Source organism: Phascolarctos cinereus, unplaced genomic scaffold (genome assembly GCF_003287225.1).
Source record: "Phascolarctos cinereus isolate Bilbo 61053 unplaced genomic scaffold, phaCin_HiC Scaffold_4;HRSCAF=312, whole genome shotgun sequence".
Classification (NCBI taxonomy): domain Eukaryota; kingdom Metazoa; phylum Chordata; class Mammalia; order Diprotodontia; family Phascolarctidae; genus Phascolarctos; species Phascolarctos cinereus.
Window position 1 is genome coordinate 465,278,336 of NW_027555847.1, and position 25,210 is coordinate 465,303,545.

The 25,210-nt window shown below is 34.0% G+C and overlaps 1 protein-coding gene across 5 annotated transcripts in view; it reads left to right on the forward strand.

Annotated features, from left to right (window-relative positions):
• Nucleotides 1–25,210, forward strand: part of MYBL1 (MYB proto-oncogene like 1) — a 57,092-nt gene that overhangs the window by 24,897 nt on the left and 6,985 nt on the right. For 2 of the 5 annotated variants that reach the window (XM_021002154.2, XM_021002158.2), the window contains exons 6-14: nt 6,296–6,473; nt 9,395–9,469; nt 10,283–10,387; nt 18,418–18,651; nt 21,101–21,469; nt 22,182–22,324; nt 22,774–22,888; nt 24,706–24,822; nt 24,913–25,020. In XM_021002154.2, the coding sequence (XP_020857813.1) occupies nt 6,296–6,473; nt 9,395–9,469; nt 10,283–10,387; nt 18,418–18,651; nt 21,101–21,469; nt 22,182–22,324; nt 22,774–22,888; nt 24,706–24,822; nt 24,913–25,020 (1,444 nt within the window). The remainder of the gene's footprint in view (nt 1–6,295; nt 6,474–9,394; nt 9,470–10,282; nt 10,388–18,417; nt 18,652–21,100; nt 21,470–22,181; nt 22,325–22,773; nt 22,889–24,705; nt 24,823–24,912; nt 25,021–25,210) is intronic. The other 3 variants (XM_021002157.2, XM_021002159.2, XM_021002156.2) reach the window with 2 other exon arrangements.

Sequence of the window (25,210 nt, forward strand, 5' to 3'; positions counted from 1 at the left end):
GACAGACCACTCCAGTTGCCAAGAAAATCCCAAATGGGGTCACAAAGAGTTGAACATGATTGAAAAACAACTGAACAACCTCATGGCCCTCAGTATAGCATTCTGTTCTAGTAAAGGGATAGAAATAGTTGCTCTCAATGTTTCTGAACCATCTCTGTAACAATCTTCTAGTATTTTCCCAAGAATCAGTATCATGTTCACCAGGCTATAGTTTATCACCTTCTCAATTGTTTTATGAAAATAGACATAATGCTTGTTAATCTCCAGTCCTGCAGCATTTCTTTTGTCTTCCACAGTAGCTTGGAGATTAACAAAAGTGGTTCTGCAGTCCCTGTTCTCAAGTACTTTTAGTACCCTGATATGTAGTTTGTATAGGGCAGCTATGTGGTACAGTGAATAGAATGCTGGGCTTGAAGTTAGGAAGACCTGAGTTCAAATTCAGCCTCAGAAACTTCCTGGCTGTGTGAACTTGGGCAAGCCACTTAGCCTCTGTTTGCCACTGAAGAAGGAAATGGCAAACCACTTCAGTATTTTTGCCAAGAAAACCCTATAGACAGAGATCCACAGGGTCATGAAGAGTTGGACATGACTGAAAAACAGTGGAGTTTCTCAAGTCAGGTGACTGGAACTCATTTAGGGAGCTAGCTTGCTTCTATTTCTTAATTATATTGTGTTTCAATTCCACGTTAACCATTTTTGTACTGTCCTTTCCAGGCTGTATATTATTCTCCTTGGTAGAGGAAACAGAAGCAAAATAAAATTTAATTAGTTTTATTTCTCTTTGTCATCATCCTGTCCACTTAAGCAAGGACTCTGCCCCTTCTTTAATCTTACTTTTAACCTCTACTTAGCTGAACAAACATTTTCTATTGTTCATGACATTTAACTTTATGAGACCAGTCTTCAATTCCATTCCATTCCAGTCTTCAATACTCATTCTCATTTATGCATTATTGGTTCCATTTCCTTTCTCTCTGTGTTAATTTAAAAATACAAACTAATCAATCAGTTCCCCTCTACAAATCCTTCAATGTTTTTATACTCCTTAACCTTTACTTTCTCATTGAAGTAATTTGTAATTATTATTAGAGTTTCATTTTATAGAACTTCTCATCTCACTTGAACTGAGATCTCTTTTGGAATCATAAACCATCAGATCCTACAAGATTTGTATCTAAATATTTTGAAATCTTTTTTCAAGTCAAATTTTTTTCTCTTCAAGCACATTTCTGATTATGCTAGACAAATGCCTTTTTTATTATCTATGATAAATATTAAGTTCCCCAGATTCTCCTCATTTCCACTATCCTGACAAGTTCCTCTTTATTGTTCAAAATCAAGCCTCACTCAGCAGGTAGCCTTTTAACTTTCTTTATTGACAGGTAAAATTAGTGGCAAATCTAAATCACATATCTTTCAAGTGTTCTAAACTTTTAATAGATACATCCAGCAGTTGTATGAATAACTGTAATTCCCCAACACAACCATGTCCTATCTGCCAGTTTTGTTATCTATATCAGGAGCATAATTCTCATTCATTTTTAGTAGTTTTTTGGGTGGTAATACTCCCATAGATCATTTCTATTTCTCTCTTATTTTATCTGTACTCAAGTGTCCTCCACTGTATTTCTTTCCCCATGTTTATGCATTTCCAAACAGGAACATATTGATGTGTAATGATTCTATATTGTCTCTTTTCTATTCTTTTTGAGCCTTCAATAAGTCCTACTTTGATGCCTCACTGGTTTGAGGGTGACTCTGGGTTCTTAAATACTATATCTATAAACTTGGATAAGCCTTGCCAAGCTAGGAAGACTGGCTAATGACCCAGTGAATTGTGTGTCTGCTCTCTGAGGACCAAACTAGCTAAGTCATCAGAAGGTCATTACTAGGTTGACTGTGGGTGATGAAGTTTTTATCTATAACAATTCTTTAAACAAAGTCTTTCAAGTCATAGCAGGACTGGGCTGTAGTTTGTGTCAGTAGAGGGTAATACTCAATACAATGAAATCATGGATCCTAGAAGTATTGAGTTATTCTTTGTTAGGGTAAAATTTTTGTTTAGGTTGTTAGGGTAAATATAACATGCATATAATATGCATAAAGTATAAGATGCATATTCTGGTTATTCATTGCACAGTGATGTCTTGTTTATCTCCTTGGGTTAAGTTCTGTAGTTTGCTTTGTTGTATGTACTTTTCCTGCACATTTGTGTATTTTTCTCTCCCTGGATATATTATGTCCTGTGAATTTCTGGAGACCTCCAGATAGTCTTTTTCCTATGCCCTCTTGTGGCAGATCTACTGAGTTCTATGGTATTTGGCTAAACAGCTATGTCCTTTTCATTTTAAAGCGATCTTGATGAGATCATCCAGTCTCCTATTTTTCCAGTTGCCATTAGATATACTCTGTTTGACCAGTAGCCCATCATTCATGGATCTTGTACCATAGTCCAGAAAGTTGAATGCAGTTTTCTAGCACTGTTTTCTTAGCCATTTGTTTTTCATAGCTTCCTTTCTCTACTGGCAGCTGGCAGCAATTATGAAAATGCCAATTCTGTTCCTATATCCTTAAGTTTGCTGCCTGGTCTTCAAAATCCCTAGAGTCTTCCATGTTTGTTTTTTTAAACTCTTCTTATTCATTTACATGTGAATCACCAGAAGATATAGTCTTCCAGTTTGGTAAGTTTCAGGAGGGTCTCTATCTCAAATATACCCCAAGACAGGCCTGCACAACCTGTGGCCCCTGGGCCGCTTGCAGTATACCAAAGGACTTCAGGCGGTCTGTGAAAAATGTAGAGGAAAATATTCTTTGTACTTAGAGGAAATCCTTTGGCGTGTCGCAAGTGGCAGGCAGACGGTAAGCGGCCCATGGGCCGCAGGTTGTGCAGACCTGCCCTAGATCCTAGAACAGCATACCTTCCAGTTGCTTACATCAGTTTTACATATGGCCATTATTGCAGGGAGTTGCCTGTCAGCATTATGAGACATGATTTCCTAATGCCGGTAACTGAAATCCTGTTTCTTGGTGGCAACTGTGGATCCTCCTTATGCTGTAATAATAATGACTAACACTTTTATAGAACTTTTAAGTTTGGAAAAGTACTTTACATACATATTCTCATTTGATAGTTTCTTGAGAGAATTAGGAGCCTACTTCTTCCTCAAGAAGTCCAGATAAGATGTAGGGGCAGATTTTTTTTCCTTTCTTTTTCTTCTGGATCAAAGAATATTTCTCTTCCCAGACAAGTTGGAAGTCTTGTAGCTTCTCTAATGTGGAGGCTATTTGTACTTCATATGTACATAAATGTTGCTTTCTTTTGGAAGAAATACAAATAACACTTCAAACCTTAGACTTGAATATTCTGTAATGCCTTGTATGTATTAGTGATCAATAAATATTTATTTAATGAATGTGTAATAAAAGCTATATATTAAAAAAATGGAATTTTTCTACATTTTTCTTCTGGAGCCTTAGTGTACAAAAACAATATCTTTTCTTACTATGATCTTTGTTTCTTTGATATTTTTCTCATTGTTGAAAGTAAGAATTGTTTCTAATTGTATCCCCAGCACCTGGCGCAAATTGTACTAGGTTACAAACTGTAACAGATACTTGTTAGTTGATTGTAAATTGATCTGTGGTCCATTATCATAGATAATAGATGAGAAATTTCAGATGAGAAAATTAATATTTATCATTTCTTGACATTTGCAATTTTGCCTTGCTATCTCTAACTTAAATTATTTTTAAAAATTGGGATATGAATTGTAAAGTCTTTATCTAGTCTATTGTATTTCCTGCCATTTCGTTTTCTTCCAATAAATAATTCCTCTTGAATAGTGAGGAGATATAAAATTGGAACCTTTCAGTTTCTCTCCAGTGTAATAAAACAAAAGTAGTAGTAAAACTTTTTCTTCAAAAGTTGGAAAATTCTTGTGGCAATGAAAACTTTAAATAGTCTGATAAAATCACAAATCGTTCAAGGTATCATTGTATTATTCCACTACAGATGTAGTTCACTGTTTCTATCTTCCTTCTTTTCCTATGTAATTCTTATCTTTACCTATGAATCCTCCAAAAAGGTCTTGCCCTCCATTTTGGGCAACTTCTTGATCTTTTTGTGTCTTGAGGCTACCTTGGTCTTGGTTGACCTATCCATCTGTTGTCTCTAATTCTCATTGTTTGACTATCTCATATCTTTTTCTGGTCATACTTAGCTTCAGCAGTATCCTGTACCCCATTTTTGCATATAAAATGATTTTGATAACATGCTGGTTTATACCTACTCTGCATCTGTTTTCCTTTGAATTACCTAAATTCTTATGAGATTATGGGGTCCTAGGATTTGTAGCTATGTAATATTCCAGTAAAAATATTTGTGTTAAAGAGCTAGGTGGACTTTTGCAGGGGCAGTTTGAAATCATTGAAAGTAATGCAGTTTGCCAAATGCAGTCTACCCTCATCTCCTCTTCCAGCTTGATTTTAGACCTAGCTTATTATCCATCTGTAATATATCCACAATTTCTTTTGATAGACTAATTTGATGGGCTGGCATCCCAGCTACCTATCATTTTCTGAATAGTATGTGGTTTTTCATCCACTTTGGTTTTTTCCAGAGTTGGTGATTAGACCAATGTCAATGTGTTTTGGGTTATAATATATTCTATAAGGATGTTTTTATGATGTTTCAAAATTTGATGCAATTAGTATTATCTCATTAGGGAATCAGGGCATTTCAAAAAACTCGCTGTATTTAGAATTTTATGCATAATGCCTCATGACTGGGGCAAACACCTCAGATATACACATGTATATTCCCTGTGTAAGACTTGGGTTGATTTTATTTTGTTGAAACATCTTAAAAAATATATCTTGGAAGTTATCTTTAAGTACTTTTAAAAATTGTGTTGCATACAGCATGGCTTTTTCTCTATGGACTTGATAAGGCCTAGCCTTGTCAAAGTCTCTTCATGACTTTATCCTCTTAAGTGACATTACCACCTCACATAATACAGTCCAGTATGTAGGTTTTTGAAAATCCTTAAAGAGTATAACTTTGGTATTTTTCCTATTGTTGATGAGAATAAATGCTCTTGAAAATGCCTGTCTGTTCCAGTCTGTGTTTCTTTCCTACTAGTTTCTTTCTTTTTTTTGGCTAGACAGTGGGGTTAAGTAAATTGCCCAGGGTCACACAGGTAGTAACTGCTTTGTGTCTGAGGCCAGATTTGAACTTAGGTCCTCCTGATTCCAATGCTCTATCCACTGCGCCAACTAGCTGCCCCCCCTTCTAGTTTCTTTAGCAGTGCTCTCCGTTTAATCTGGTTCAGCTGGACCAAGCCTTTTTTGCAGGCACATGTTCTTCTTACTACTATTTTCACTGTTTTATGAAACCATAAATACATTTAAAATTTTTAGAGGGCTTCATTTCTGTGTTAGGTGACAGTGATCTCATCATCAGGGCAGCTAGGTGATACAGTGAATACAGGGCTGAGCCTGGAGTTGGTTTAGCCTCAGACACAACATAACTGTGGGACCCTGGGTAAGTCACTTAACCTCTGTTTGCCATAGATTTCCTCCTACCTGCTGAGGATCTCATGAGATAATAATTGTAAAGTGCTTGTAAGCACAGTGCCTGGCACATAGTAAGCACTATATGAATGTTAGCTATAATAATAATTATTATTTCACTTTTAACAACAAAAGTAATATATCTCAGGTGTTTGTAATTGGCAAAATATTGCTCAGTATATTACAAATATTAATATGCATATTTTTTTATTTTGACCACATAAATTTACCTCTTGTTTATGCAGCATATTTTAGTTTTATAATTCACTTTTAAATAAATGATGCGGAATTCTCTTCTTAGTTTTTATTTCCAAATAATAGATTAATTATTACAGTGTTAGGAGGTTTTTTTCACTGTACAATCTATTTTTGTGTCCTTTTAACTTGTCAGCATAATTTTTTTTTGAGGCATTTGAGGTTAAATAACTTACCCAGGGTCACACAGCTAAGAAGTGTCTGAGACCCAATTTAAACTCAGGTCCTTCTGATTCCAGAGCCAGTGCTCTAACCACTGTGGTCACTTTGTTAGCATAATCTTAAACTTGAAATATGTATGTATTTTCCTCTAGAGTTCTGGTTTGACCTTTTTAATAAAACATTTAATTTCAACAATTGTAAAAAGTTAAGTTTTTGAGTAATTTGCATAATGTCTAAAGTTTAAATTCTTAAAATCCTGTTCCACTCTTATTTTTTCTATTTTTAACTGTGCACTATCACTTCTTAGGACTGATAATTCTATTAAAAATCATTGGAATTCTACTATGCGAAGAAAAGTGGAACAGGAAGGCTACTTACAAGATGGAATCAAATCAGAGCGATCTGCTTCATCAAAACTTCAACACAAACCTTGTGCGACTATGGACCATTTGCAAACCCAGAATCAGTTTTACATACCTGTTCAGGCACATATTTTTAATATCTTTATTTTTAAATGCTTTAGTTGCTATATAGTAAAACATTTGTTTTCTTAATATTGCTGGCCAATATTGCAATTCCAATATTATTTAATAATGGCTAAAAGAAAATAGATATTTAAATTTCCAAACTGGGGAAAAACTTAAGAAAGTTATAAAAGAGACAACTACTCTGGGTGATAACCTTAGCTAGATACTAGTGGATATTTTTATTTTGTAGTATGTTTTTCTCATGGACAAATATTACCTTCAGTTTGCCCCATTACTTATAGTTTTGATCTTATGTGGTTAAAGAATTTGGCATATACATATTCTAATATTGTAATTCACTTGGTCTGTGTTTGGTGGGTGAGTGGTAGGCAGTTTTTATGTGTAGTCTACATATACTGTATTTGTATTTAGTCCTAACTGCAATTTTAACTTATCTCTGAATGTCAGGTTTTACCAATACCATTATCTGGCAAGAGCTGGGAATGCCAATGAGTTTAAATTAGTCAAGAACTGATTTCTTGACTAAATTAAACCTTGTTTCCCCACCACATAACTGGTTGTTTGACTGAATTTAACCAGTCTTTTTTTTTTAAAACTGGTTCACATATATACTGAGACAGTTCAAGAAATTGGGGAAAATATTCCTTAAGCCTCTTAAACCATAACTGTAATGATATACTACTACTTACATAGTAGAGTACTTTGTCGCTAATTAGCTGTGTAGCATTTAGTAAATAAATCTCTAGGCTTCAGTTTCAGCATTTGTAAAGAGGGGAGGTGTGAACTAAATCATATCTAATGTCCTACCTTTAAAATTTTAGAATATAATTTTTTCCTTGCTATCTGTTAATCCATATGACATAAAATAGATGAAGTGTAGAAGTGGAATATCACCTTCTGAAAAATAAAATATCAGTGGTAGTTTGAGTTACTGTATTTCACTGGATTTATATTTTTATCCCTTTAAGTAGAAATGAAGTTTTTAGCCATAATTTATGAAAGAGAAGTTGGGGGAGGGAAGGATATTTTAGTTTATAAAGATAAAGATAGTTATAAAAATAGTTTGTAAAAATAAAGACAGATCTCTGTTGAAATCCTTCTTAAAAGTAACTCTGGGTTCCTGGACAAAGCCAGTTGAGCAAAAGCTCAGATAGGTACTACCAGGCAGGAAAGGCTTCAAGTACAGTTTCAGTGATGTCCTTCATATATGCACTAGCTTAAGTGTAGAGGGTCATGCTACCAACAGGTTATTTATTAAGTAATTACTTTTTTTGGGAGGGGGAGTTGTCTAGCCTAGACTAGTACTACTAGAGAAATTTATAAAAACTACTTACTCTAAAGGTATAAAGAAGTTGCAATCTAAGCCAGTGAAAGTGATATCTATACTGACAAAGTCACAAATATTTTGAATAAAGTACATAAGTAAAAATTTATTAGTAGTTCAAACATTTAAGTTTAACATTACCTATTTATATTTTATGTACAGTACCTTGCTCATGGACACTTGAATTTTTTTTTTTTGATTAGGCAATGGGGTTAAATGACTTGCCCAGGGTCACACAGCTAGTGAGTGTTATGTGTCTGAGGCCGGATTTGAACTCAGGTTCTCCTGAATCCAGGGCCGATGCTCTATCCACTGCACCACCTATCTGCCCCTTGAATTTATTTTCTATTCAAGTCCTTTTTTTATCAGTATAAATTGATATAATCCCTGTCAGACATAAACTGATATACCTCTCCCTTAACTAGATTTAAACTAATATATCCTGTCCATTAATTAGATTTAGGCTGATATATCTTATTCCTCAATTAGAATGATAGGCATTTATTAGATAATAAAATACTTATCAAGCACTTTGTATATGCCAGGTACTGTGCTAAGCTATTAGAGAAATCAGTTGAATTTAAGAGAAAATCATGGATAATTTTTATAACAATAATTTGGGGACAAGAGTTTGTAGATTTTAATTTTTTTTTTTAACAATCTATTTGGGAAAAAAATAGGGGCATTTGAAACTTCTTATGGAGTACTATAGCAAATTGTCATTTGGGTTAGCCATCATGGAAAAGTAAGGAGGAATTCATATTTAAATTCCTATGGGATCTAGATAAGATGACTAAAAAAAAATCCCTGTACCTTTTCTCTGCTTGTAAACTAGATTCTCCAGGAATTCCACAATGATTAGAGAAGCTGTAGGGGAAATAAAAGAGACCTCATTTAGTGTGTTGTCAGAGTGTCTATAGTAACTATTTCTGTTAGTCTCCTTCAAGCATTCAGAGAAATACTCATTTTTAAATTAAAAAAAATCTTTATTTCATTTTTGTCTCTGTTGGGAATGGAATGAGGTGAAGCCTTTCTTCCAGTCCTCATCTCTTGAGCCTGATGTCTTCTACGAAGTGATGAGCATATTCAGCCCTGTTGCTTTTTGGAGTGCTAGGTTGTAGCAGGATCCCCACCTACCCCAAATGGGGGCTGTTCAAAATTTCTGGGAGAGGAATAACATGAATTTGTGTAAGGGTGAAATTTGTGGGTTTGGGCTAAAGACTGACCTCAGGTCTGTCCATTAGATCTGGGAGAGGTTACAAGTCTTTTCTCCCAAATGTTCCAATTTAAGGACATACATTTTTCAAAAGTCATGAAATTTAAGATTGCAAGTTAAAATTGCATGTTTTAGACCCCCAAATGGAGCTAACTTACATTTTATTTTTCACTTCCATTGATTGATTCAGTAAATTAATTTAGTAAAATGTTCTGTATTGATGAATTGTAAAGACACAGTTAATACATAGGAAGTAATTGGTTAGAAATTTTAAGATCTTTTCCTTACCTTTAATCCTGACATTTTACAATAATAATGCTTTTTATGTTAAAATGTGTGTTTATAATGTATTAAGAAGTTTAATGTGATTATTTTTAGATCCCAGGCTATCAGTATGTGTCACCAGAAGGCAACTGTGTAGAACATGTTCAGACTTCTTCAGCATTTATTCAGGTAGTTTTTTATTTATAAAGGACATACTGTATACTTTGCTAGTCTGATAGAACTCATTTCCTTATCTATACAACCAACGTATATTATCCCTGTCTAGCTTGAGGGCTGGTCAGAGGAAGTAATGTGAAAGTGTTTTGGAAAGTATAAATTGCTAAATAAAAATTTAAAAGTTGTAGTGTAATATTTGACAAACTGAATCAGTTATTTTTGTGAGTTCCTTTTTTTAAAACTTGTGATTGAATTATAAAAATATTTTTGCTAAGGATTAGTATGTTTGTTTATTTTTTACCAAACCTGTAATTTGATTGGTATAGGAACTCCCAGTAAGAAAATGTGCCACACCAATGCAGATTAGCACCTGCTTTGAAATTGAATAGTTTTATTAGAGCTTGGGTGAAGAACTGATAAATTAAATGACTTGCCCTGGGTTACACTGCCACTTTGTGTCAGGGTCTTGACTCTGAGATCAGCTCACTATCCTCTATAATGTTATGTATCTTCTTAAAATGGCACACACTCTCTTAGTAACATACAGGGCTTAAAAGCTCACTAAAAATTAATGTAACTCGTGCATCTTGGCAACATTGATTTGCTCTTTTTAAATTTACTTTTTCCTTAAGGTAATCTGAGAATGTTGACTAGCATTCTATTATATATTAGGAAGACCCTAGAACAATTAGGTCTAAAATTAGTTAAGCTGGCTTTTAACCATCTTGAAGATAATCAAATCTGGAACATTCATTTGTGTAACAATAGCTATTTTTATTTTGCTCTTTCCTTTCTTCTTTTGCCTTTGTTAAATACTCATTTCAGCAGCCATTTGTTGATGATGATCCTGATAAGGAAAAGAAAATAAAGGAACTTGAATTGCTTCTTATGTCAGCAGAGAATGAAGTTAGAAGAAAGCGAGTTTCATCGGTAAGGAGTAAGCTTATGTGGGTTAGAAATGGTTTCTGTTCCTTCTTTAGCCTTTGTTTTTTAGTATATTTCTTATATTCCCTAATGGTAACGAGTCAGAAATTAGAGAGTGTGACAGTCAATTTGTATTCATATTTAAATATAAATTAATAGCGCCTTAAATTCCCAACATTTGAGGTAGATTGCTTCGTTTACAAGGCAGTGCACTACGGTAGAAAGAGCATTGGCTTTGCAGTCAGAGGACCTGAGTTCTGAACCCACTTCTGATGGTGTGGCCTAGGTTATGTTACCTAACCTTCTGGGCCTCAGTTCTTCATTTGGGAAATGAAGGGTTTGGATTAGGTGATTTCTTACAATCCCAACTTAAGATATATGACCTATGATATGGACCTGTTTAAACATCTTTCTCAACATTCTGTGATTTCCAGAAAGTTGGTGTAGTAAATATTAAATATGTAATCCCTTTGTGCCATTATAAGTTTTGTAAGAATATTTTTTAGTTTAGGTGTGCTTTTATTGCTGTTTCTCTTGATAATACAATCATCCTTCCAATCCCTCAGGTTCAGATTGACACTCTTCTCTCTCTCAACCAAGTTATTCATTCAGTTACTAAGTCTTATCAATTCTTTTTCTGCAGTATCTCTCACATCCAGTTATTTGTCCCCACCCACAAAGCTTCCACCTTCTACAACAATAAACAAGCATTCACTTATCACCTACTTTGTGACAGATATTGTGCCATATACTGAGGGTACAAAGAATGAAACAGACCCTCACAAGAAGCTTACATTCTAATGGGGAAGACAAGTAAACATATTAATATGTACACAATAAATGTAAAATGAACACATACAAAGAAATACAAATAAATTAAACATGGGGTTTGGGAAGGAAAGCCACTGGGGTGAATCAAGAAAAGCTTTTTGCAGAAAGTGGTGCTTCATTCATTTTCAATTGTGTCCAACCCTTTGTGATCCCATTTGTGGTTTTCTTGGCAGAGATACTGGAGTGGTTTGCCATTTCCTTCTCTAGCTAATTTTACAGATGAGGAAAGTGAGGCAAACAGGGGTAAGTGACTTGCCCAACTCCCCCCCCTCAAAAAAAAAAGTAGTGTTTGAACTGTGCCTTACAGGAAGAAATGGAGGCTGGGGGCAAAGCTGAAGAGGGAAGGCCTTCCAGGGGGGGGCCATCAAAAAAACAAACTTTACTTGGTCTTGCCATCCTGGCTAGATATCATCATTCTTTGTGTTTTTTTCTCCTATTGTAGATAAACTTCTCGAGAAAACCATCCATAATCCGTACCTTTCATTTTTTTCTAAATTCTCTGTAATCTGGCTTTCCACTTCATTCAGCTGCATCTGCTGTCTCTAAAGTTACCTTGTGAAGACATTAATTGCTAAATCTAATGGACTTTTCTTAGTCGACACACTTTTTTTTACATCTACAGCATCTGACACTGTTGATCACCTTCTTTTGGATAGTGTGTTATTTTGGGGTTCAGCGACACTGTTCTCCTATCTGTCTTCTTCTCCTGGGTCTCCTTTGCTGGTTCTTCATCCCAGTCACACCTACTAACAGTGAGTTCCAGCCAAAGCTCTGACCTGGGCAGTTGGCCTTTCCTGCTGCTTCTAGGCTTCCCTTCACTTCTTCACTTCTGAGTAAGCCTCTTTGGGTCCCTCCAGCTGCATGTATTTTTTCCTCTGAAATTACCTTCCCCCTGCTTTGTGCATATCCAGTGTTATATATGTTTCCCCCATTAGATTGTGAGCTTTTTCCTGGAATGGATTTTTTTTTTGCCTTTTTTTATTCCCATTACTTAGCATAATGACAGGCATATAACAAGTGCCTTAATAAATGCTTGTTGACTAAGTGACCTAGACTATGGTATTTGTCTCCTAATCTGTATGTTTACTTCTAGTCTCCTCTTTTTTTCTTTATTTTCTTTTTGCCCATTGCTATCAATTTAAAAAAAAATTAAACACTGCCTTCCCCTTAAAGCATTTTGATATACAGTGGACTATAAAAAAAATTGTATGTGAAACTGTGAATCTCCATTTCATACTGCTTGATAATCTTTAAAAGTAGGTAATAAATTCTACAAGTTAGTATTCAAAACTGTCCTGCTTGTCTGCTCATTCTGTTCTCTGAATTTTAAAAAACATTTCAATAATTCTCTTTTTTGCATCACTATTGCCAGCTTCCCTCTTGCTCTCAACTCTTCTCCCAGTTAAAACGAGAGAAAAAAACTCCAAAACTCTGGTAACAAATAAGAATAGTAAAGAAAAACAAATTCTTATTAGTGGCCATGTGCAAGAATTATCTCTCTACACCTGGCGTCTGTCACCTCTCTATCAGAAGGTGGGTGTCATGCATCATCAGAACTTCAAAAGACGTGATTGGTCATTGCTTTGGTCAGAGTCCTTAAATCTTTCAAGGTTGTTTTTTCTTTACAATGTTTTTGTACTTTTATACGTTTTTTTCTAGTTCCTCTCATCACTCTCTGTATTAGTTCATATGACCCAGGATTCTTTGAAACAATCTCTTGTCATTTCTTTTGGCTTAATAATATTCATTATATTGATGGGCAAAACCCTTAGATTCTAGTTCTTTTTTTCCCTTTGAATCCACAGGTTGTTTTGCCTCTAACTATTCCTTTCCTGGTACTATTCTTCCTCTTGATGTTTCTTCCCTTCTTCCTTCCTCCTCTGTCTACACTCTATTACTTCCTTGTTTCTCTTTTAAGTTTGATGTTATTTCTGCACCAAACTGTGTTTATGCATATGTGCATTCAACCTTCTTTTGTCTGTTGCAGATAAGTGAGATTCATTTGATGCTTACTTCACTCACCTCTTCCTCCATGTTTGTATCCTCCTCACACATCTCAGGAAAAATAGCTAGTTCCACTCCTTTCTTCCTCCTTTCTACGCTAGTATACTCCTTTTACTCTCTCTTATCATCCTCAGAACAGAACTAATCCACACTAGATCTCTCATTTAAGTCCCTTAGTCCCTTAATACTTTGTGAAGACATTAAGGTTTTGATGGGACACTTGTTTCTTCTCCCATTAGAATGTTAGCACTATATTGTCTTATAACCCCTTCTAATTACTCAAACAAATTACCTTTCTAGGTTTCTCTTGACTCTTGTGTTTACATTTTGAAGTTCCTATTCAGCTCTGGTCTTTTCATCAGCAATGCAAGTCCTATTTTCTTTTGTAGGTCAATACTCAGCTTTGCTGGTTAAATTATTCTTGGTTATAGGCCTTTTGGAATTTTGTGTTCCAAGCCTCTCATTTTAATAGAAACTGCCTTATCTTTATGATCTTAATGGTGACTCTTGGTACTTAAACTGCTTCTTTCTGAATACTTGAAATATTTTTTCTTTGACTTAGTAGCTCTGGATTTTGGCTGTGATATTCCTTAGACTTTTCTTTTGGGGGTTAATGATCTCTTGAAATATAGTGTCCAGCCTTTTTTTAAAAAAAATCACAGCTTTAAAGGAGGCCAGTGATTCCCAAATTTTCATTCTCTTATCTGTTTTCTAAGTCACTTTTTTAAAATATTGGATATCTTAAATTTTCTTCTATTTTTTCCCCATTTTTTTTGTTATAATTTTTTTGCTGATTCATCTACCAATTTCCATTTGGTCTATTCTAGTTTTCAGGGAGCCTGTTAACTCGGTTGAGGTTTGTCATTTTCCCTTTTAAGCTATTTATTATCCTTTCAGTTTTTTCTCCAGAGACTTTATTTCATTTTTTAATCTTTTGCTTCATTTCTTCTTGGTATTCCTTGTAGCCCTTGTGGAAAACTGATTTTTCCTTTGAGTCTGCTTGCAGTTATGAAGTTAGTCTCTTCCCTGTTTTGGGTGTCTGCCTATCCAAAAGAGGTTTTTACATTGGTTGTTGTCCATGGTTTATTTATCTCTGTAAACTTAGTTCCTGAATTGGGCACTTTGTATCAGGCCAGGCTTCATCCCCTGTTTCACCTTTGGGTTCTCACACTTGTTCTCACCTAGGGACTCTGATGTTCTTGGATGTTTAAGGTTCAGACAGCTGGAACTTCAAGGTGACTCAGGATCTAGTGCTATTGACCTTGGAAGCCTTGGGCTCAGGGGCTGTTCTGGTCTGACTGGTACCATGATATATTGGTTTCAGGTAATTCCATGTGCTTCCAAGATTCCCATCCTGGAGCTTTGGCCAGGGAGCTTTCTGCTGTGTTGCCTGTGGTCACTTTTGTGTCACTGAACCATTTTTGGTCATGAAGGGAGGCTACCAGTTATTTGACCTGTGTTGGCACTGGCTGTTTTGTCTTGTATGGGGGGAAAAATTACTTCTTTATTTTCAGTAACCTCTAGCTTAGTTGAAATTTAGCAACAAACATTCTACTGGACACAAAAAAGGTCAAGAACCCCTGTATTAGAACATTATCTTCTTGAAATTACTTTGTATGACTTAGTACATATTTCTGTTTACTTAGCTGTATATAAGTTATAAAGCTCTTTTCCTTTGCCCTTCTCCATCCCCCACACCCCCAAGTAATGTCCTTGAGGGCAGGTACTGTTTTTTGTTTCTTTTTTTCTTTTTTTTTTTTTTGCTTCAGATCCCTGGTGCCTTGCACGTAGTAGATGTTATATATAATTGAATTGAACGAGGGAAGTAAACTGGGAAAATGTAGCATTATATTAAGAGTGCAAAAGCATTAATATTTTGAGGCTTTGTAAAAACTTTTAAAAATGTTTTATATGGATATTTAGTACAAATAAGAGAGAAACCAAATATTTGCAGAGAGGTTAGTTAATAACTACTAAACTCTGGATAGTTGAAATCATAGCTAGATGTTATAAAACTGATATCAAAATTAGTCATGGAAATATAATTTATTCTTTAGTGACTATATTAGAATATGAAAAGATTTTAGTTCATTAAAATATTTAGAAATGGTTATCTTAATTCTTGGTTTGGGATTGTGATGAACAGTAATCCATTTTGATTGCAGGGAATAAGATTATGGACTAGTGCTAGGTAGAAGTTGAAATAACACAATTATTAATATGGCATTGTGAGCTAACATGATAACTGGACTCTTATACACAGTAGCCACTTAATGTTTTTTGAATGAAAACGGTCAGTTTTCATAGAAAAGGATGATATTTTATTATTGATATGTGCCTAACACGTAGTAGGTCCTTATAAATGTTTATTGGATTGGAATATGTGACTGTAGGGAAAGTTACTTTATTTGAAATAACAAATTATAGGCAAGTAGATGGATAAGATAGCAGCAGACCTATGATCTTATTGGTATAGGGAATTGCCACTAAAGAAACTTCCTCTACTTGTGCAAATCAGGACCTTCTCTGCAATTTATGGTCTTAGAGAATGGCCTGTGAATGCTGATAGATTAAATGACTTCCCAGGGTCACAGAACTGGTGAGGTAGATCAGAACTTGAACCTGGATCTTCCTGCCTCTGAAGTGGACTTTCTCTCCACTACATGATGCGTCCTTTGTGGGTGAATGGAGGGACTTTAAATGTGATTATCTTTAAATATCCACAAATTTTTGACTCATTGAAGAAAAAAAGCTGCATATTTGACGTGGCATTTGTTTTACTAAAATGATCCTGACATTTTAAATAATAATTTGTACTTTAAAATGTAGTTGTAACAAGGTCAGCATAATCAGAGAAAACAATTTTGTATCAATAAAGAATATTACAGAATTTGTCTTTTTAGTACTTGATATCTAAAATCCACTATTGTTATTTACTTGATTTAAGAACATTTGGATGAGATTTTCTTGAGAAAAGTCACTCCAGAGAAGAGGGTAGATTGAACTCTATATACTTCAAAGATATTTCTTTATAGCATTAATTAGTAGAATAAATCTTATCTCCCATCATTCAAATAGAGTAGTTTTCTTCTAATCTCAGGGCAAATTGTCTATATCCATTTTTTATTAAAATTCAGTTGTGTGAAATAAAGATCAGGAGTAGAATTTATTAGGAAAAAAAACAGGGGTAGTAATCATGATCTCAGACAAAGTTAAAGCCAAAATAGATTTAATCAAAAGAAGAATAGGGAAATTACGCTGTATGTCAGCCATATTAATATTGTTTTAGACAATTAAAAGAACTAGACAGTATAAGGTTGGAATATTGCTGCGGTGTAGGAAATAATTAGTTGGTGGACTTAGAAAAATGTGGAAAGACTTGGACTTATGAGGGAAGATGTCATCCACTCCCGGAGAAACAGAGGACAAACAAGTGTAGTACAGTCTCACCTAGATGCATATGAATGCATGTGTCTGTGTATGAGTATGATTATAGATTATCTAAGTATGTGTATGTCTGTTCATATGTATGTATATATGTGTGTGTTTGTATATGTGTGTGTCACAATGTATCCGTGCTTAATTGTAGACTTCTTGGGGGATGGGGGTAGAGGAGGGCAGAGGAAGGGGGGAGAAAAGAACAAAGTAAAAAGTGCACAGCAGAGAACAAAAGAAAACTTACATGGAAGCAAAGAAAAGATAGATTGCTCTGAATACAATGTGTAGTATTTATTATATAGGCTTTCTTGAAATGGAAATTTATTGCTGTATAGTTTTTACATTCTGCTGTGCACAGGGCAATTTTTTTTCTTGTTTTGTATTTAAGTTTATAATTTTTTTTGTTCTTTTTTGTTCTTACTGTGTATTTAAGCTTAACATAAATCAATAAAAATTAATGCTAAAAAAATTCACTTGTGAAATGCCTTGAATCCAACCCATTCCATAGAAATTGGATTTTGTTATGTTACACGTAGAATTAATAGACGTGTTGGGCTATACTTTGTCATTCTACATAATTATCCTGCATATTTTGGGGGCATAAATATAATTAGATTATAGCTGTATATTGCTTCTTGTGTTCAGCAAATCTTACTTTCTATTATGTTGACATTATGTTTTCTACTTATTTAACCCCTTTATTGATATTATTACTATCACTAATTTCAACTACTAAGAATTCAACCTATTTGACTTCTAGGAAAGGGTTTTTTTTAACCCTCCAAGCCTTTATTTATCTGTCTTATCTCTACTAAAGTGAAATAGCTAGCTAAAACAGAAAGAGACAGTTGGGAAAACATAATTCTGTTTAGGTTGGTAGCACTCTTAAGACATGATGGCTGTTTGTGTTTGGCATGGAATGGGCAATTACAAAAAATTTAACTGGTGGAAGTGTTAAGGGGAGATTGCATAGATTAAAGAATGAATATTGAATTTATCCAAGTACCGGTTATTAATTACCTTGAAGCTACTTGGTTGTGTTAAACTTGGTATAAGAACAAGTATATAAAGCAAGGTGCTATCTATTTGAATATTTTTGTGACATCTGTGAAAAACATTAGTCACATTTTTCCTACCTTCTTCATTAGCCTTTTAGATGAAAATTATTAAAAATATGTTTTGGAACCTAATTTTGTACATAAGATTGTATAAGGCAGTACCCTTTAAGGCAGTCCTTGAATTAATTGGTGATTGAATTAGTTTCATTTTTGATTTTAAGAGAATTATCGTTGAATTTCTAAAGTCCTGCAACTTCCTTTGGCAAATATCATTGAAAGTCCTTTAAAAATTTTGAAACATGGATCCACTTGTATACAGAGTAAAGCAAGCCATTAAAATTATTTTTCATCAACTTTGCCTTCTAAGTAACTTTCTAGACTATATGTAATTGGGGAAAATAGGGAATTCTACATTCTGTATGCTATTAATTATTGATAATAGTATATTTAATAGAAAGCATGTGTTAAAATATAGAATAATTTTTACAAATTTGAAAATATGTTTCATTAACAATAATACCTAGAGAAAAATTAGTTAAAATTGTTTTTGTGCTGATTTTGGAGATTAATGTTATTTTAATGTAAATGATATGCCAACATGAAATCTGTTTTAAAAAGATTTTTTGCTTTAAATTCATATGCAGTTAGATACATCTACATTTAAAATCACAGATGATATAACATTTATTTATTTTGTATTTTTAGCAGACGGGAAGTTTTTCTAGCTGGTCTGGTAGTTTCCTCATGGATGATAGTATGTCTAATACTCTAAATAGCCTTGAGGAGCAAACTAGTGAGTTTTATAGTATGGATGAAAACCAAAATGCATCCACCCAGCAGAATTCACCCACCAAATTCCTGGCTGTGGAAGCAAATGCAGTGTTGTCATCTCTACAGACGATTCCAGAATTTGCGGAAACATTGGAACTGATTGAATCGGTAAGTTTGATATTTTATAATCCAGTTCATTAAAAAACAATCAGGTTGGTTTTTTTGGTTTACTTTGCAAAGTTCTGCATTTATAATATATGTTAAATTCTTATCACTCTATTTTTCTGTTTTTCCCTTAACAGTAGAATTCTGAAATTCAAACACACACATACACACACACACACACAGAGCAGCCATGGCTCCTTCACAGAAACAGAATTAGAAAAGCCCCCTTGAGGGCCAGTCTGTTCAGTCACCTCAGGCCCAGAGACATTCAGTGACCTGCCTGCTAGAACCTGAGCCTTGTAGCCTCAGCTCGTATTTGTCCCTGGGAAGCTGAAGGACCATGGGCAGGTCACCTCACTTGTCTGGGTCTTCATTTCCTTATCTGTAAAATAAAAGAGTTGGACTATATCTCCAAACTCTTGAGTCTGTAAAAAAGTGGTTACTTGGTTGATCTTTTCCTGATACTTCACCATAGCAAAGCTTACTTCAAAGAGCTGTGGTTTCCATTTGTGTAGGTGTTTCCTCTCCCAACTCAGATCACAACTGTTCCATGCTTACACAGAGTTTTCATGAATTCCTGGAGCCAAAAAATCGTCACTGTAGCCAAAGTGGCCATGATCCTCTTTGAAGCTAACAGGGCTAGTCCTTGTATGTCAAACAAAAAGCCTATTCCTGGGCCCATATTTGAAATATAAAGTATTAACCTCAATCAAATACTGATTAAGGACTGATTTGTATAGCTGCTATGAACTTAAGTTTATTCAATGTCTGTTGATTACCAGGTCACAGGACCTGTGTGACTAGATCTTTGATCAAAATGCTGTCTTTGATGTGTTGGCTATATTAAGTGCAGTTTCTTTAGTAGGCATATGATAAGCAAGAATTATTATAGTCACTGGATATGGTAACAGTTGCTTACATTTGTACAGCACCTTAAGATTTACAAAGTACTTTGCTCATAATAATCCTATGAGCTAGGAAGAAAACAGGTATTATCTTCCTTTTTATGGATAAGGAGTTAGGCTTGTACAAGGTAAAAATAATAAATGGTGTACTCAAGATTTGCATTCCATTGTCCTTTCTGCTATACCACATGGTAATCTTATTTTTCTCAGATTTGAGCAAGGCTGGATATCAATTCTGCAAAAGCCATAGGACACTAATAAGTCAGTAATCTATATTTGTGAGGTCTCTGAGCTAGAAGATCTTGCCCATTATATTTTTGTTTTGCTCTGGCTGTCAAAATTTTCTTGAGCTTATTCTGATGAGGATATGGTTTATATGTTCAAGAACAGCCCTGGAATTTTTTTTTACTTATATTTGAAAGATGTGTGTAATTTAAGAAAATTTTGCATTTTGTATTAGCTGCTTAAAAAATCAGAATGAAGGTTTATTTTAGACAAGAGTTTTGTTTTTGTTTGATATAAGATACTCTCAGGGATGCATTGTATTTATTCACTCTAAGGCTGAAGAAAGGTAGTTTGTAAATTTGTTATAGTTTTTCTCCAGTGAACAAGAAGGTGAAATATTGTATTAATTCTTAGATTTTATATATATATATATACTTATATAACATTATATATGCATATATATCTTAATACATATATAAGTGTGTATACATATATACACACACACACACACATACATACACACACACACATACACATACATACTTTGAAATAGCTTTATTACTTTGTAATACGTTTTCATATTAAAAATTACCCAAAACACCATGTGACATTAAATTATCACAAATTAGTCAGTATTTAAAGAAATTAATTTACGCAATATTCATTAGAAAACCAAATACTGAAGCTGAAATGCTTTCGTCACATAATGAGAAAACAGGATTCATTAGAAAAGACCCTGATGTTGGGAAAGATTGAAAGAAAAAGGAAAAGGGGACGGCATAGGATGAGATAGATAGTATCACGGAAACGCTGAATATGAACTTGGACAGACTTTGGGAGATGATGGAGGATAGAAAGGCCTGGCATGCTATGGTCCATTAGGTTGTGAAGAGTCAGATACGACTGAACAACACACTCCTAAAACATTATGAGGTGCATCTCATCAAGCAGTGGCTTGCCCCCCCTAGCTTTTGCTAGATCGTCTGCGCGGGAAGTTGAGAATGAGTGCTTCTAGAGCCAGGGAGCTTTCCTTCAGATAAAATATTTTAAAAACTATTCATTTTAATATACTTCCATAATAAGCTCCAGGTGTTGAAGTGAGATATTATTTAAAATATTCCAGATAAGAAAGGGAGTAAAACTGGGAATGTAAGTGGTATTGCTCTTAAGTGGTATTATTAAAAAATATCCAACTAAAGCCAATTGCTGTTGATAAAAATGAGTTGTTTTATTGACCCTCTTGGAATGAAGTCGACTGGTGTTCAAGATTATATCTGAATGTCCTATCAAATTAACTTTAATAATAACTTGCTGTGTTGCAGGATCCTGTAGCTTGGAGTGATGTTACCAGTTTTGACCTTTCTGATGCTGCTGCTTCTCCTGTTAAACCCACCCCAGTTAAATTGATGCGAATTCAGCACAGTGAAGGAGCCATGGAATGCCAGTTTAATGTCAGTCTTGTACTGGAAGGGAAAAAAAACAATTTCAGTAGTGGAGAAAATGATACTATTCCTTCAGTATCCCCAAATGTGGCTAAGTTTAGCACTCCACCTACTATCTTAAGAAAGAAGAGAAGAATGCGAGTTGTTCAGTCACCAATTGGTGAACTCAATGATGGCTCATTTAATGATGCTGTCAACGTTGCACTAAAACATACACCAGTGAAAACACTACCATTTTCTCCTTCACAGGTATAGCCTTTTTGTGTGTTTTTTATTTAAATAATATTTTAAAAGTCCTCAATAGTAGTTTATTACTCTAAAAATTGATATTGTAATCTGTGGACATGGATTTTAAAATGTATCTTAAGAGTTTTTGTACAATGAGGACTAAGTTTCTGGTCTGCTTTGGATTGAGAAACTATAGACCCATGTGTTAGAATTTTTTAAAAAATAAGAGTAGGACCTGAAACACCTATGAGTAAAGTGCGTTAATTTTGTGACATCTTTCTAAAGAATATTCAGTATTATGCTTTGTTTTAGAAGAAACTTTAGATGGCAAATGCAGAGATGTTACTACTCTTAGGTATTTTAAGAGGAAGAAAGTAATTTTAAAATTATATTATATTTGACTATATTTAAATACTTCATTGGATCTGTGACCTCATTAATATGACCATTCCCATCAGTGTAACAGATTGTAATCCATCTACACATTCTCAGTACTTGTCCATATCATACTTTAAATGTTCCATAAAGGCAAAGGAACAAACATTTATTATACGCTTAGCTATGTGCCAGGCATTGTGCTGAGCTAAAATCCACCTAATGTTCTGAAGGCCTATATCTAGATCTAACATTAAACTAATGTTTATTAGTGTTAACACTCCTTTAACATTAGTATAAGGATTTTCAAAGATAAGATTGTCTTTAAATTGCCCCCCCCCTTTTTTTCTTTTTGAAGTTCTTCAATACATGCCCTGGAAATGAACAACTTAATATTGAAAATCCTGCATTTACATCAACCCCAATCTGTGGCCAAAAAGTACTTATCACAACTCCTCTTCACAAGGAAACTACACCCAAAGATCAAAAGGAAAATGTAGGGTAAGTGAACAGTAAGTGTCTATCTAATGTTCAGAGAATGTGGCGTTGACTTTTAAAGTAGCTATTCACTGAAATAACTCTGTAATTTATTTGTTATGTATTTATATAATCTCATAAAACCATCATAATTAGGAATTTGAAAAAGCAGCTATCTCTCTTTTGTCTCATATGCTAGATGAATTATTTTTGAAAAATAACAACTGAAGGCTAGGTGACTTGACTACTTGTTAGGGATATGGACAAGATTCATCATTTAAGTAGAAGTTGGACTTAGCTGACCTCTTTTGTTCTTCTAGCTTTGTAGTTCCATAATTCTAACTGCCCCATCCCATTGTATTCCAAATCTTTGTCATCATTAAAGATTTTGTTAAAAAATAAAAAGTTAAATAAAATATTGAGTATACATATTAAAAATTTTAACATGATTTGGACTCATATCTGTTTAATAGGTTTAGAACCCCTACAATTAGAAGATCTATACTGGGTACCACACCAAGAACTCCAACTCCTTTTAAGAATGCTCTTGCTGCTCAGGAGAAAAAATATGGACCTCTAAAAATTGTGGTAGGTATATATTTTCTCTCAATCTAGATTGAATAAATGGGTATTTTTATATATTGGTGAGATGTTAGTATGGTGAATTTTCAGTTAGCTTGAGTGACTCACTGAATCTAGGAAGTAAAAAGCTATTTGGAAAAGTTTATCTTTATAAAGAGAAAATTTCTTTTCATAGACATCCACACTGTCTAATTTCATCACCTTATCTGAATGTAAAATAGTCTTTCTTCACCATCAAGTTGGCAGCATTTTTGTCCAATTTTCTTGAATTTTCTTGATGTGCTTAAAGTCATTATATTTATTAATACTCACTTGTAAAAATATTTTTAAAGGTTTTAGATCATGGACAAAAGCTTGATAATGATTGATATTAGAGAGTTAATTATGCCTGAATTAAATTAAATGGGGGAAGGAGTAACATGATTTGAAGTATTGACTTCTTCCTGATTATTGCCTAAAATTATTCAATTAATAGAATTCATAGAAATTCTTCTTCATAGAAATTTGGTTAGGAATTATATTGAAAACTACAAATACCTATGGTTAGAATATAGTAGTAATTTTATTATGCAATTTCATGGGAAGAATTGAATTCAAACAGATTTTCTTTGGAATGATTGTAGATAATACCTGTGGTTTTACAACTGTACCTTTAAAAAAAGACAGATTTGTTAATATGTCTCCTATATGTCCCCTCCTCCAAGTAAGAGCAGCTTTAAATCTCATTTTAATTTCCAAAGAGAGTTTTTGCCAATACCTTGGAGTTATATTTCATTTGCAAATTTTATTCTCTTGACTTAATCTTCTGGATATATTGATTACTTAAGATCTCAGTTGAATGCTATTTAACCAAAGTACTACTTATATAGAGAGCAATAATTAAATTTGTCATTTTATTAGAAGACTTTGAGGAAGTTTTCTATTCCTAGTGACTAGTTGGTATGTATAAACTGATGTTATAATTAATATTTTCGCTAAAGAGAAGCAGTACACTGTAATACATATATTAGCTGAGTAATCTTGGGCAAGCTACTTAACTTAGTTTAGTATTTTGGTTTAGTGCTAGAGGCAACTTGCTAAGACTCTTGAGTTACAGAGAAGTTGCAGAGAAGAGTTGCCTTCACCTAAAGGTTGTCTTCACTTTCTTTGTCTTGGAGTTTGCTCTGCCACTTGAAATCAGCTCTAACACAGATCCCAGTAAAAGTTCTCTGATCTTCACTAAATTGTCAGGAACTGTTCAGCTTGTTGTCTGTTAGAGAGCTGAAAGAAATGGTTCCTTAAAGTAAATACAACTTTTATTAAAAAATATTATGCTTTTATATGAAAAATTTGTTTTGAATTTGCCTTTAAAGATAAAATTTTCCAGTGACTTTTACTTCCCAGATTAGTGAGGTCACTCAAGCCTAACAATCAGATTGACGAATAAAGGTGTGATATTTGCAGTATTAAAATTTTGAATTTTCCTATTTTTCTCCTTCTTTGCTAGTTTACTTTGTAGCCCAATTTGTATTGCATTTCCCACAATTTCCCATTTCTAAAATATCCCCATAGTTTCCTTTAAGAATATATATGGATTTAGTTAGGAAATAATGGGATAATGTTCTCACAAAATAGGTTTTATTAACTCAGTGCTCATAATGTGCTGTTATCTTTTTTGCCATAAGATGCAGTACTTTAGCACACATTTTCTACAAGTTAAAAAATTCCTAGGACTTGGCAATAAAATTATACAAGTAATGGGAAGGTATAAAAGGTCAGCTTGTTGTATATGAGAAAAAGAATGGCTTTAACAGAAGGAACACTTTTTTATCCTTTAAATCCAGTCACAGCCACTTGCTTTCTTGGAGGAAGATATTCGTGAGGTTTTAAAAGAAGAAACTGGAACGGACATATTCCTCAAAGAGGAAGATGATGCTACCTATAAAAGCTGCAAACAGGAGGTAAATTTGGAATATTTTAGTATCATACTTGTTAAATCAATATCCATTTTGTTCTGTAATAATTCTTCCCTTATAAATTGTTCATTCCAGCATGTTTCTTCTGTGAAGAAAGTCAGAAAGTCATTAGTTTTAGATAATTGGGAAAAAGAAGAACCAGGTACTCAGCTATTAACAGAAGACAACGTTTCAGATATGCAGGTTGGTGAATAGCTTTTTAAAATATAAAACTGAAATTTATAAGAATTTTAGTTTTCATGGCATTTTGTCAATTTTTGTTGAATGTCAGGTTCTAATTTCCTGTTTATTAGGTAGCCAGAACTAGAAGTACATTAGAAATTCATGGTGGATGAGTGCCCTTCAATATGGAACTCTTTTAACTAATTTTTAA